This window comes from Heterocephalus glaber, unplaced genomic scaffold (genome assembly GCF_053883595.1).
Source record: "Heterocephalus glaber isolate CG9 unplaced genomic scaffold, H.glaber_assembly_v1.0 deba00001472, whole genome shotgun sequence".
NCBI lineage: Eukaryota > Metazoa > Chordata > Mammalia > Rodentia > Bathyergidae > Heterocephalus > Heterocephalus glaber.
The window spans coordinates 57,706,017-57,718,993 of record NW_028258315.1 but is presented as its reverse complement, the minus strand read 5'-3'; the positions used below and the strand labels follow the sequence as shown (position 1 = coordinate 57,718,993).

General features: G+C 36.9%; 1 protein-coding gene across 1 annotated transcript in view; it reads left to right on the top strand.

Moving 5' to 3' along the window:
* The first annotated feature begins 392 nt into the window (after window positions 1-392).
* Window positions 393-12,977, top strand: part of Il5ra (interleukin 5 receptor subunit alpha) — a 36,952-nt gene continuing 24,367 nt past the window's right edge. The window contains exons 1-6 of the mRNA XM_004854224.4: window positions 393-476; window positions 1,919-2,064; window positions 2,880-3,018; window positions 5,941-6,097; window positions 6,173-6,360; window positions 8,493-8,635. Of these exons, the coding sequence (XP_004854281.1) occupies window positions 404-476; window positions 1,919-2,064; window positions 2,880-3,018; window positions 5,941-6,097; window positions 6,173-6,360; window positions 8,493-8,635 (846 nt within the window). The 5' untranslated portion in view covers window positions 393-403. The remainder of the gene's footprint in view (window positions 477-1,918; window positions 2,065-2,879; window positions 3,019-5,940; window positions 6,098-6,172; window positions 6,361-8,492; window positions 8,636-12,977) is intronic.

Genomic DNA, 12,977 nt, shown 5'->3' with positions numbered 1-12,977 from the left:
CACCAGTGGATCCTCTTCTTGTTTGCTTCCTTCTCTTCCAACTGTGCACATTAAGTGGATTCCCCCAGGAATGCTTGTCTTGCTTCATCATGTTACAAACCGTAGTTTACCCTTCAGGAGTCTCTTTGCGCCCACTGTGTCCCACATACACCTTACTGGGACAGTTTTTAACTAGTCTACAATTACTGATTTACATTTCACTACCCTCAACCCCAGACTATAGATCTATAATGGAAGAGCAAAGTCCAACATTTGGGTATTCAAATATGGAAGAATATGTCATGTTTGTTAAATAGCCAAATACTGATATCTTATGTTAGAAAGGAACTGTTGTTTTTTCTTAGAAATTAAAACAGGATGATTTGATTTTCATCTCCTTTGTTTTCTGTAGGTTCTGATCATCATGGTGCCTGCCTTACTGATCCTTTTGGGGGCCATGGAGACTCTGCAAACAGACTTATTTCCTGACAAAACATGTAAGGGCTTTCTAATCAATAATGTTTCTTTTCTAAAAAAATTAGTGTATTACAAAAAGGATAGCATGATTTTCTCCCAAATAAACATACAATTTGGAAAATTTTTTTATAAAGAACATCCTTATCATAAAACATATTCTTCAATATGTTACATCTGAAGAAAAAATTGTTGGCAGATATAAGTTATGCTGCCCTGGGAAATCCAATTTCAAGTGTGCATGTACAGGCACTATGATTGGTGGCCACTTTTATGATGCCCTTCCATACAAGGGATTGGTTAGAAAACTTCACAACAAATGATTAAATACTTGTATGATCTGTTCTGAAACTTGTTGGTTTATGGGTCTGATGTGAGGACAAAGTTAAACTGACATGAGGTCCTGAACTAGTATGGTCCAATAGACTTTTTATGATAAAGACAATATTTCATCACTGCATTGTCCAATGAATGCAGTAGCCACTATGTTTCATTATTGAGCACTTGAAATATGCATAGCACAACTGAGGTAATGAACATTTGATTTTATTTAAATGCATTTACATTTAAACAGCCACAGTAGTTAGTGGCTAACATAATGGACAGTACAATACAGACAGAGCCCTAAAAAGTGTTATGTGGCAAGTGGGATGCAGACTCATGGAAGGCCCTTTAAGATCAGTGGAAAATCCTGCCAACTTGGTAAGTAAAAGAAGTTTAATAATGGTGTATATGATACTGTACTAATTTTGAGCTATATAAATATACACACAGAAAAATATAATGAATATATCGTGTCATTATCAATGGTAAGACTGCAGGACAGTTTCGTTTTCTTCTTTTTGCTCCTCTTTATACATTTTTATAATGATCAAATACTGATTTTGTAATTAAAATAAAGCTTTTATTTTGAAAGCAGAGTGGTACATGAAGGGAAAAAAAACTCTTTGTATAAAAGCCTACTGAAGTAATTACAATCACAAATACTTTTGATGCACTCATAAAATATACACTTTACAACATAGACCATTGCACGTAAACATATATATGTACTGTTGTGTAATACAAACAAGAAGTTGGTGAGGCAGGTATGTTTGATGCACTTGGGTATTTTCTATTCTACTTTTTTTTCCATATCAATAAAAATGCTGGTCACAACCCAATAAATTGCTATCATGGCACATTAATGGATAATTCCCCTCATTTTGAAACCTATACTTAAAAAATAAAGATGTAATAAAATGTTCATATTTCAATTAAAATATGTAAATATTATAGGTAAATACCCTGGCATGGTTAAAAAGGATAAGTTAAAAGCAATCTTATACTTCTTCCAAAATTATTTCAGTATTGTACATTCTAATAGCCTAACAGTATGCTACAAAATAAAATATTTTAAAATATTTTAAAGTGCTATTTATGTACAGTGAAATGTTGTGATGCTGCTGCTTTTTTAAATCAACAGTTTTACTTCTCCCACCTGTGAATTTCACCATTAAAGTTACTGGTTTAGCTCAAGTTCTTTTATGTTGGGAACCAAATCCTGATCAAGGACAAAGGACTGACACTGTAAAATATCATGTGAAAATAAATGCCCCACAACAAGAGGATGTAAGTATTTATTCTAGGAGCAGTTGTTAATTAGAGCAAATGGTCATTTTGATTATATTTTCTTTAACAAATGAGATTTTAAATAAAAAATTATTAAAGAGCTTCTTATATTATCAATAGAGTAGTATCTCAGTGGAAATAGCTGTTAGTGCTATGCTCATTGTTTCAACAGCATGCAATAGTGTATCTTTGGGACAATTCTTTCCCTTAGGAAAGAAGAATTAGTAACTTTTTAGGTACAGTGGATTAAATGCTGGTTTTATGTTTCTTCTAAAATAGAAAGAACAACACAAGAGAGTAGCCCAATAAGATGGGGAGTGTGAGCATGTAGGGTCAGAGAAATCAAATACAAGCTCAGTTCACTCACTTCCTGTCTATGCAGAATGGACCAATTATCTGACTTCTTGGAGACTCAGGTTTACTATCGGGACTGTTAAAGCACCTGCTGCATAGTAGATGCATAATTAAGACAAAGGGAAAAGTGACTTTATTAACTGTTTTGCAGTAAAGATGGAATTCTAGAGACTTTCCAGTCAAAAAGTTAATTCTGGAGAGGGGACTGGCACTAGAAACAGGAATCAAAGAAAATTTCAGCCTTCATGCAGTATTTTCTGTTTTTATAAGGAGAATGTATTCATGTGTCATTGAGGAATGATGTAATTATTAGAATGGTTTGAATTTTTTCTACCAAAACTACTATGTCATTGTATTTTACTGATGTGTAATTTGAAAAGTGAAAGTAAAGGAATATTTGATTAAAAATTGTTCTGTTAAGACTATTTCTCTCTTATGTGTTTTGACTTGTGAGTTTTTAGTATGAAACCAGAAACTCTGAAAGCAAATGTGAAACCACCCTTCATCAAGGCTTTTCAGCAAGTGTGCGTACCATCCTGTGGAGGGACCACTCCTTTCTGGCCAGCAGCTGGGTTTCTGCTGAACATAAAGCCCCACCAGGTAAAACATGCCTCTAAAAGTCTGGTTTTATATTTTAGACTTTTCAAAGTGGTAGATAAAATAGCAACAATTTGTTTTACTTTAGTCAGTCACCAGTTCCTGTGAGTACTTCTTCATACCATCTACACCCTACACAAGACTGTCCTCACTTATTATTATGACCCATCCAATTTTATGAGGCACATCCCTACAAGAATGCTTGCTGTCTCTACATTGGCCATAGTGGAAAGTTGGTGCTTCTGATACTTAGAACTCGTGATTTAGTGATACTTCTGGAAACACACACACACACACACACACACACACACACACGCATGTAGGGAGGGAGGGAGACTGAGGGGAGGGGAAAGGAAGGGAAGGGAAGAGGAGGGAAGTGAAGGGAAGAGGAGAGGAGGAAAGAGAGAGAGACAGGCAGAGATACAGACAGAAAGAGAGAGAGAGAGAGGAGGGAGAAAGAGAGAGAGACAAGCCTTCAGGTCCTGGGACATGGGAATGCACCTAATAACAATCTGTCTCCATCCATCTAACCCATGGATATTTTTCACATTATTCTCGTCCACATTACGAAATAAAAATATAATGGCTCCTGTGTTAAATCAGTTTCTGTTACTCTAACAGATACCTGAGATAATCAACTTATAAAGAAAGCTTATTTTGACTCATCCTTTAAGGTCTCCATCCATGGCAAGTTGGCCCCACCACTTTTAGGCCACGTGGTGAGGAAGTACATTGTGGTGAAAGGATATGGCAGAGGAAAATTGCTAACCTCATGGCCAAGAGGCAAAAGAGAGAAGAAGGGGCAGGGGTCCCACTACACCCTTGAGGTCCCACTCTCAAAGACCCAAACACTTCCCACCTGGCCCTAACTCTTAAAAGTTCCACTATTCCCCAATAGCACGCCATGGGCTGGGGAACCAAACCATTAATAAAATGAACTTTTGGGGACATTTATTCAAGCCATAGCACCTCATGAATTGTGACAGTGCAGTAAAACTCTTCTCATTTACTCATTATAACATATCATTTTGACCACATATCTGCCAGTTTAAAATGGGCTTGATCCAAGTAAAGGGGCTAATTTAAGGTCATATGAATAGTCATAAATATGGTTCATTGGGTGCCTTATATTAAATCATTATTCCACATTTCTGTAGTAGAGAACTGGATTATCTATACCCAGTGCACTTTTTGTTTGTTTTTTGAGACAGGTACTTTCTTTGTAGTGTGGGCTGGCCTTGAACTCACTATGTAGCCCAGGCTGGCCTCAAATTCACAGCAATCCTCCTGCTTCAGCCTCCCAAGTTCTGGGATTACAGGTGTGAACCACCAGGCCCAGCTTACATAATGCACTTCTTAGCACTGAATTTATGCAATTCTATTTATTTTCTCAGTACTCCAATGTAGGTTGACACTAGTGAAACAGTCATTATTTCTGTCTTGAAGCAAATGGAAACTCATACCAAATAATTTCCTTGGATGAAAACACAAGACAAGCTGATTTATGAACTCTAAGTGAACTTGGGCATGAATTTTCTGATTATTTAGGGTGTGGGGACACACACATGCACACACACACATTTGGCCCTCCATACCACAAATTCCATGTCCATGGATTCAAATGACTATAGATCAAAAATATTCTAAAACAAATCATTGCCTTTGTACTGTTGTTTTTCTGTCACTATTCCCTAACATAACCATTACTCACATATTTACATTAATTATTATAAATAATATAGAGGTGGTTTAAAGTATATGGAAGGAAGAACATAGGTTACATGCAATACTATATTATTTAATCTAAGAGATTTGAGATCTATGGTTCGTAGTATGCAGGAGCCACTCCTGAGCACATGGAGGAATGACTATATATAAACAAAACATGTACATATAATATACATATACATGTACCGAGAAAATTGACTTTAGTCAGTCTTCAGCCTGTAATTTCTTTGCAGATAATAGCAGGCTCTTTTGCTTCACTTTCTCCCTCTCCCCCTTGAAAGACACCGGGTAACAGTGATATTGAAAAATCTACAGCTGCCGTAAACTGAACTAAAAAGCCCCCTTCCATCTTTCAAGGCTTCTGCTTTGGTGATGCTTTGACCCTAGGCTCAAAATATTTTTTTGTTTGCCTTCTTTGAGCAACCACACCAACGCCAGGGTTTCCACCGTGTTCTGAAGAGCAGCAGTTAACATAGTGCCAAGAGAAACTGAAATGAAAACAAGGCTTTCCATTTTTTCCACTTACGTAATTTTGGGAAATCATAGAAAAAGCAAACATAAAGGAGTTTCATTTAAAATCACAATATTTACTTCTGAGTCCTACTACTTTATATTAGAGGGGATTTTTAACATGCTAATGTGCTTCAAGTCTCCAAAGTCATGGTGTTATTTTCAGTGTTACTACAACCCATTTCCTTCTAAGCATCAGTCTATGTAAGTCTCGAAACATTTCTATATAAATGAATGAATTGCACAATTCTGGGATGCAAAGAGGCACAGGAGACCTTAACCAATCTTCCCATTTACATCAGAAAAAAATGCAATCCACAAGTAGTAGGGCTAAGGTTTCACATTATTGACAAATGTGGCGTTAGAAGCTGAGGTTGTTGGACACTTACCGCTAAATGACGGTTCACTGAACTGCTCTTGAGCTTTTGTATATGTTACTGACTAACACAATCCCCACAACCCCAACCAAAGTAAAGTAGCTGGAAACCTCTTTGATCTCAGAACCTGGGGCTTTGTAATTCTACTTTCAAACCTCCAGCTGGTCCTTTGCAAATACATTTCTATAAATAGATGATTATAGTTACATTTTGGTGTTGTGTAAGATACTCACAATCACTTTGGTCTTGAAGTACAAAATCCAGAAGCCATCAAAGCAATGTTTTATTGTTCTTATTTTCAACCACCTAGGATCTCCTGGAACCTCAATTGTGAATTTAACTTGTACCACAAACACTGCAGCAGGTAATTTTACAGACTTATTAAAGTCATATCAAGTTTCTCTTCATTGCACCTGGCTTGCTGGCAAGGATGCCCCTGAGGACACACAGTATTTCCTCTATTATAGGTTAGTATTTATTTTTACTTATGCAAATGTGATGCTTCCTCTGGCTTTATAAAACTTAAGAATGTTACAATTTAGGTATGGCCCTTGGACTGAAGAATGTCAAAAATACAGCAAGGATACACTCAACAGAAATACTGCATGCTGGTTCCCAAGGACTTTCATTCATAGCAAAGCACGTGACAGGCTTGCAGTGCATGTTAATGGCTCAAGCAAACATGCTGCAATCAAGCCCTTTGATCAGCTGTTTGATACACAAGCCATTGGTAAGACAGACTTATACCAAAGCTGAAATAACTGAATCACAGAATCTCAGCATTGGAAAGGGTAGGACTATTATTCTGACATTCAGTAACCATCCAACCCATGCTGGCAAAGCATTGCAGCAGGGTTTCTTAACTTCAGAACTACAGGTAGTGAAGTTTGTGACTGGATAACTCATGCCATAGAAATATCCTTGACACTGCAGGATGTTTTCCTCCATACCTGTCACTACTATGAGATACCAGTGATGTATAACCCCCATTAACCCTCACTAGTGACCAAAATACATCTCCGTCATTGCCAAATTTCCCTTAAAGGAGAAAATTTCTCTCAGTTCAGAAAGACTGTACCAGGAAAAGTGAACTCACTGCTTCAGAGAGCCCATTCCATCTCTTATCAGTTCTGACTGGTTTTGTGAGATTTCTGTCATGTCCTGTGATGAGGCTGTTTTCCCACAGGATGGTCCCTCAGTGGTTCAAAAGTGACCAAGGTTCTCATTCTAAGGCCTCTCTTCTCCAAGCTAATTCCCCACCCAAATCCATTCCTCAGGCATTCCTCTTACCACCCCTCACCATTTTAGGCCAGCTGTAAAAGTTCCCAAGTTGCAGTGTACCCCTCAGCATCTAGTTCTGAGCACTGAACATATTATTTAAGGTTTCATCTACTCAGTTCTCAAAACAGATTATGTTTCCCCTCATCCTAGATAGTTTTATTAATGAAACTCATCAGAATCCTGTCACATAACATTCTTATTCATTGGCATCCAAGACTTCAGTGTTGGGAGGTTAATTACCATGGGATATGGAGCCAGACTGCCTTGGCTTAGGTCCTGGCTTTTCTACTGACCAGCTGAGTGACTTTAGACAAGCTGACTACTCCTTGGTGCTTGGTCTTATATAAAAAGCAGGGATAAGTGAATGCTTCCTATGAGGTTTTTGTGAGAATTAAGTGTGTTAATAAAGTTCTTAAAATAGTGCCTGGCATAAGAATTCAATAAATACAGGCTGGGTGTGGTGGCACACACTTGTAATTTCAACACTTAGGAGGCAAGGCAGGAGGATCACCGTGAGTTTGAGGCCAGTCTGGATTACATAGCTAGTTCACTGTCAGCCTGGACTATACAGCGAGACCCTGTCTCAAAAAACTTTAAAAAAAAAAAAGAGCTCAATAAATGCACTAAACTATTATTTAAAAGACATAATTTGGCTTAAGACATATTGATATTAAATGGAGTATAACTTTTGTTAAAGAATCATAACCCTTACTAAAGAGGTTATTCAATTCTCTTCAATAGTGTATTTTGTAGATAACCTGAAAATGTCACTTTAATGAAAATAGGCAATAAAACATGCTGAGAGAGACTTGGAAACCAATAATACAAAACAAGATAGGACTTGATACATACTAATTTATTTTATCATTTTTTTGAGGTCTGAGGATTACTAAAAAAAATAAGTACACCCTTGGTAAGAGTTTTCTTCTTAGGAAATAGCTGAATCTGAAGTCAGTAGGCCCTAGGCCCTATTCTTAGGTTTGTCTTGTGATTCATTAATTGTGAGATCTAAGACAAAGTACATTCACCCAGAAATACTTTCTACTCACCTTACACAGTCACGAGATAATCAAATCTCAGGGGAAAGAACTTTGTAGTAAGTAAAGACACTTAGTTTAGCCTATTCTTTTATGCACAAGAAAACTAACACATCCTTCTCTATCCTCAGAACAAAACAAAACACTGAAACCCAAAAAGGGGAAGTGATTTGTGCAGGCAGGGCTTGATGATTGGTTCAGAGCAGTGTCCCCTTCATGGTCTGGTCTATCTTGAGCTTGATCTCAGAAAGTTAAAGTGATGTTGAAGTGATCTTGTAATAAGCTGAAAGGGGAAGCAATTCCATCTAGAGTAGAAATCTTTTAGTTTATAAGAGAAGTCCCTCTTCACCATAATACAGGAGTCTTATGGTAGGCCACCAAGTTCCTGTGGCTTGGAGATCAATTGATTAAGACTTGATGGCAAACCCTGAGAGGAGCATATTTGTCTTAGAGAGATGCCTTAAGAAGTGTGAGTGGATTGGAATTATCAGCTCTGACCACTGGTTCTAAAGAAATGTTAGTGACCTCTCATTCTCTAACCTAGATCAACCAAATCCTCCAATGAATGTCACAGCAGAGACTGAAGGATCTCGTCTCTCCATCCAATGGGAGAAACCAGTTTCTGCCTTTCCAATTCATTGCTTTGATTATGAAGTGAAAATTTACAATACGAAGGGTTATTATCAGGTAATTCTTCAGATCATTCCAATATTTGATGATAGATATTAATTTTAGAAGCATTTAAAAATGATATCCAGTATATAATTTTTTACAGAAATAAACCAAATCTTATATATTTCAGCCTTTAAAAAAAGGCAATTCTAATGCATGCTACATCATGAAATATGAGGACATCACGCTAAGTGAAATAACTGAGTCACAAAAAGATAAATACTATATGATTCCATTTGTATGAGGTACCTAGAGTAGGCAGAAAGTAGAATGGTGATGCCAGGGAATGGTGTTGGGGCAGAACACCCCCTTCCCAGCCTTGCTAGATATTAGGAATTGAATTCAGGGCTTCATACATGGTAAACTCTACCACCAACATGGTAAAGCTCTATGACTAGCATGGTAATAATAGAATGGTAAGGCTCTAACACTAACCAGAGTTAGAGTTTTGCAAGTTAAAAAGCATTCTGTGTATTTTATGTGTCGAGGTTTATTATGTCTGTTTATTCCACCCCAATAATAACTCTATTATATAATCATCTCCCATTTTACAAGAAAATGAGGCAAAAGAGAGAAAATAACTTGTTCATAGTCACAAAGCTAGAGAAAACAAAACAAAACACAAATACAAATGACAAGTCAGGGTTCAAACTCACGTCTTACTGATAAGAGACAAAGTAAATTCAATTCAACAAACATTTACAAATTGGCTTCTTGGTGGGAGATACATAACTAAGACCCTGCATCTGCTGTGGAGGGGCCTAGTTTAGTGGACACTCAGGCTAATGCAGGCACAGAGGAGAAAGCAGGCAAAACAACCTTCTGGGGGCTGCACAGAGAGGAAGTGAATGGAACCAGGAATGAGAAAAGGATTTTCTTAGCCTGTAATTTCTGAAATACATAGAGTGAAGGATGGGGTTTCTTTTGTAAATTTTCAATCTACCACAGATTTGTGTTTTTGTAAAATACAATAAAAATAATTTGCTAGAAAAATCAAACATAGTCAAAGACATGTAAAATACAAGCTCATGGATCATGTGCTTGGATGTCATAGCAACGTCAAAAGACTCTGAAAGTTTTTAAATTATAGTCTCAATCTTATTTTTTTTTACCTTATTGAAAAACAGTAATAAACAGTTCCTGACCTATACCAGTCTACCCACCACACTTTGCTAGCAGGATATAAAGCAAAGGAATGATTCAAAGGCTTGAGAGAGAATGTTTTTTCAAGCCAAGTGGCAATAATTCTGTTTGTTTGTACATAAAAGCAACACTGGAATTATAACTGTCTTACCCTGTAACTTCTCCTGAGTGACTCCGTAGGGCATCTTTTTTTAAAAAAGTTTCTCTTTTTAAAACCATGGTCATAGACAATGGGAAGCACCAAAAGGTTTTGCATGACAGAAACATGACAACATTTGCAGGGAATAATCATTTAGGTAGCAGTGTGAAAGCTGGATATATGTGGGGAGAAGCCACACAGATGTGAAGATATATGTTAGTTGCCACAGCCTCATAGTCCAAGCAAAAGATAACAAAAGCCAAAATAGACAATGGTCATGAGGCAGGAGTGAGGAGGGGAGAAACACATCAAGAAGATATATAATATGTCAGGGACACATCTCTGGTTTAGGGGATAGCAGATTAGTTGGATGGCTGTGACACTGACAAGAGAAAAAGGAAGACTCATTTTTGAGAAGACAATGTCATTTTAACACTAGACAATCTAGTATAAATCTAAGGGGCCTGCAACAAATTGTTATTTACTGAGTATATATTAAATCACCCAAAATTATTGCTTATATAGATAAAAATGGCTGAACATTGGCAATTTTTATTAGTTTTGGGCTTAACAGTAATTCCATTTAACTCAATAAACCATGCCTTTGGTTGTGGGTTTGTTTTGGTACTGGTGATTAAACCAAAAACCTTCACACTTAGCTGTATCTCCATCCCTTATTTTTTGAGACAGACTGGGATGAAACTTGTGATCCTCCTGCCTCAGCCTATCTACCACACACAACTTGTCTTCTTATTCCAATTTTATAAATGAGACAGTGGAGTCTCAGCAAGGTAAAAAAGCTTGTCCTGGGGTTAACTGGAGATATAGCCAGGCCTGCCCATCTTTTTTTTTTTTTTTTTGGTACCTGGGATCAAACTCGGGACCTTGTGCTTGCGAGGCAGGCGGTGGCACCACTGAGCTAAATCCCAGGCCCCAGGCCTCTCCATCTTTAATTCAAGGTCACTGCTCTTTCTACTTTCCTATGAGCCCCTCATTTTCCTATCCTCAATCCCCTGGCTATGGTTGTTTTAAGAGATCTGTGAACTAGACAGAAAGTACAGTATGTTATGCTTTGCAGACCACACAGTTTCTGTCACAATTACTAAGCTCTGCCATGGTAAAATAAAAGCAGCTATAATAAACAAATGCATGAGGCTGTGTTCTGGTAAAGTTTTATTCATGGATACTGAAATTTAAATTTTATGTAATTTTCATGTCACATGAAATATTCTTTTTTATATTTTCCAGCCTTTACAAATATATAAGCCATTCTTAGTTTATTGCCTATAGAAGATCAGGCAGCAGGACATAGTTTCCTGACACCGGTTGAATATGCTGGAAACTTTAACACTGTTTAGGAATGTGACTTCAGAATATGAAGGAACAAGGTAAAGGAGATCATATGTGCTGGTAAAGGCTACTCTAGTCTTTGATTCTGAAACATCAACTGGGCCCAGAGTAGATCATCTAGGTCCTACAATTGACCACTTTATATATTTTGATTATAAGACAGAGCTCTCTGAAAGACGACTGCCTACACATCACTGATAGCAGTCTGGAATAAGCTAATTATCTTGTATCCCATTGATTTTTTCCCCCATTAAGTTTATTGGTACATTTTAGGTATAAAATACATTTACATACATCATTGGGATCTTGTACCATTACATGAGTGTCTTGGTTCTTATTTTTTTCCCCTTCCCCTACCCTCCCTTCACACCCTCCACCCTTCCCCATTTGCAAAGACTTTGTTTCCATTTTTTTCCTTTTCTCATATTTTTTCTTTTCCTTTCTTTCCTTTCCCCTACCCCTCCCACTTCCCCTGCTCCTTTAGACCTTTTCTTCCTGTTACACAATATCAATTATACATTTTTAAAATTACAATATCAAGATCTAGGAGACATTACCACAGATTTTACAGAATTTAAAAGGATATAGAAAGCATATTTCAAAAATCTGTTTTGAAATAAATTTGACAACTTCTAAGAAGTACCTTGGAAGACAAATTAATGAAACTAACTCTGGAGGAAATATAAAATTTGAATAGCACCTATTAAAGAAAGTATATTCCTAGCTTGAAAACCTACCTATATGACAACAGCAGGCTCATAAACATTTTAACTGATAAATTATATCAAACAATTAAAGCAGAATAAAGAAGGAACACTTCTCCCCTCATTTTAGGAAATCAACATTGTGCTAATCCCAAAACTGGATAAAGATAATAGAAGAAAAAAGTATGAACATAGACAGAAATCTAACAAAACAAACTATTAGAAGTCAGATCTGGCAGTATGTAGAAAGTGGTTTTATTATAGGGATGGCAGTGTTGGTTCAGCATTGGAAGATCCACCCCTAAAAGTCATCATTTTAACAGAGGAAAGGAAAAAGCCATATGATCTTGTCTCTAGTTGGAGAAAAAGTATCAGACTAAATTCCACAGCTGTTTATGGTAAAAGCTATCAGGAGACTAGACATAGAACAGAACCTTCTCAACAGATTAAAGACATGCACTCCATACTTCCAGGAAAAACGCCTTATATGAATGAAGAAGATACAATGCTTTCTCCTTAAGGTGGGGAACAAGGGCAGATATGCTTACTCTTCATTTGTCCATTAAACTTTGAAATATAGTCCCAAACAAAAATATAGGATTCCAACTAGCTTTGATCAAAAAAAAAAAAATCTACACATAGGCATAAAATAGTTAGGATTCCAGAAACCTAACAGAAGAACAAAGTTCTACAAGCAGTGAGAGAAAAGAAACAAATCACATACAAAGGAAAGCCCATCAGAATCACAGCGGACTTCTCAATGCAAACCCTCAAGGCAAAAAGAGCTTGGAGTGATGTATTTCAAGCCCTAAAGGAAAACAGCCTCCAACCCAGATTGATGTACCCTGCAAAACTGTCTTTCAAAATTGATGGGGAAATAAGATGCTTTCATGATAAAGAGCACCTTAGGAACTTCATGAATACCAAACCAACACTTCCAAAAATTTTAGACCATTGATGTTAAAATATTTGCTAAACAGTAAGTCAAGTAAGACTTTTCAAGCTGATAATTGGCACAAAT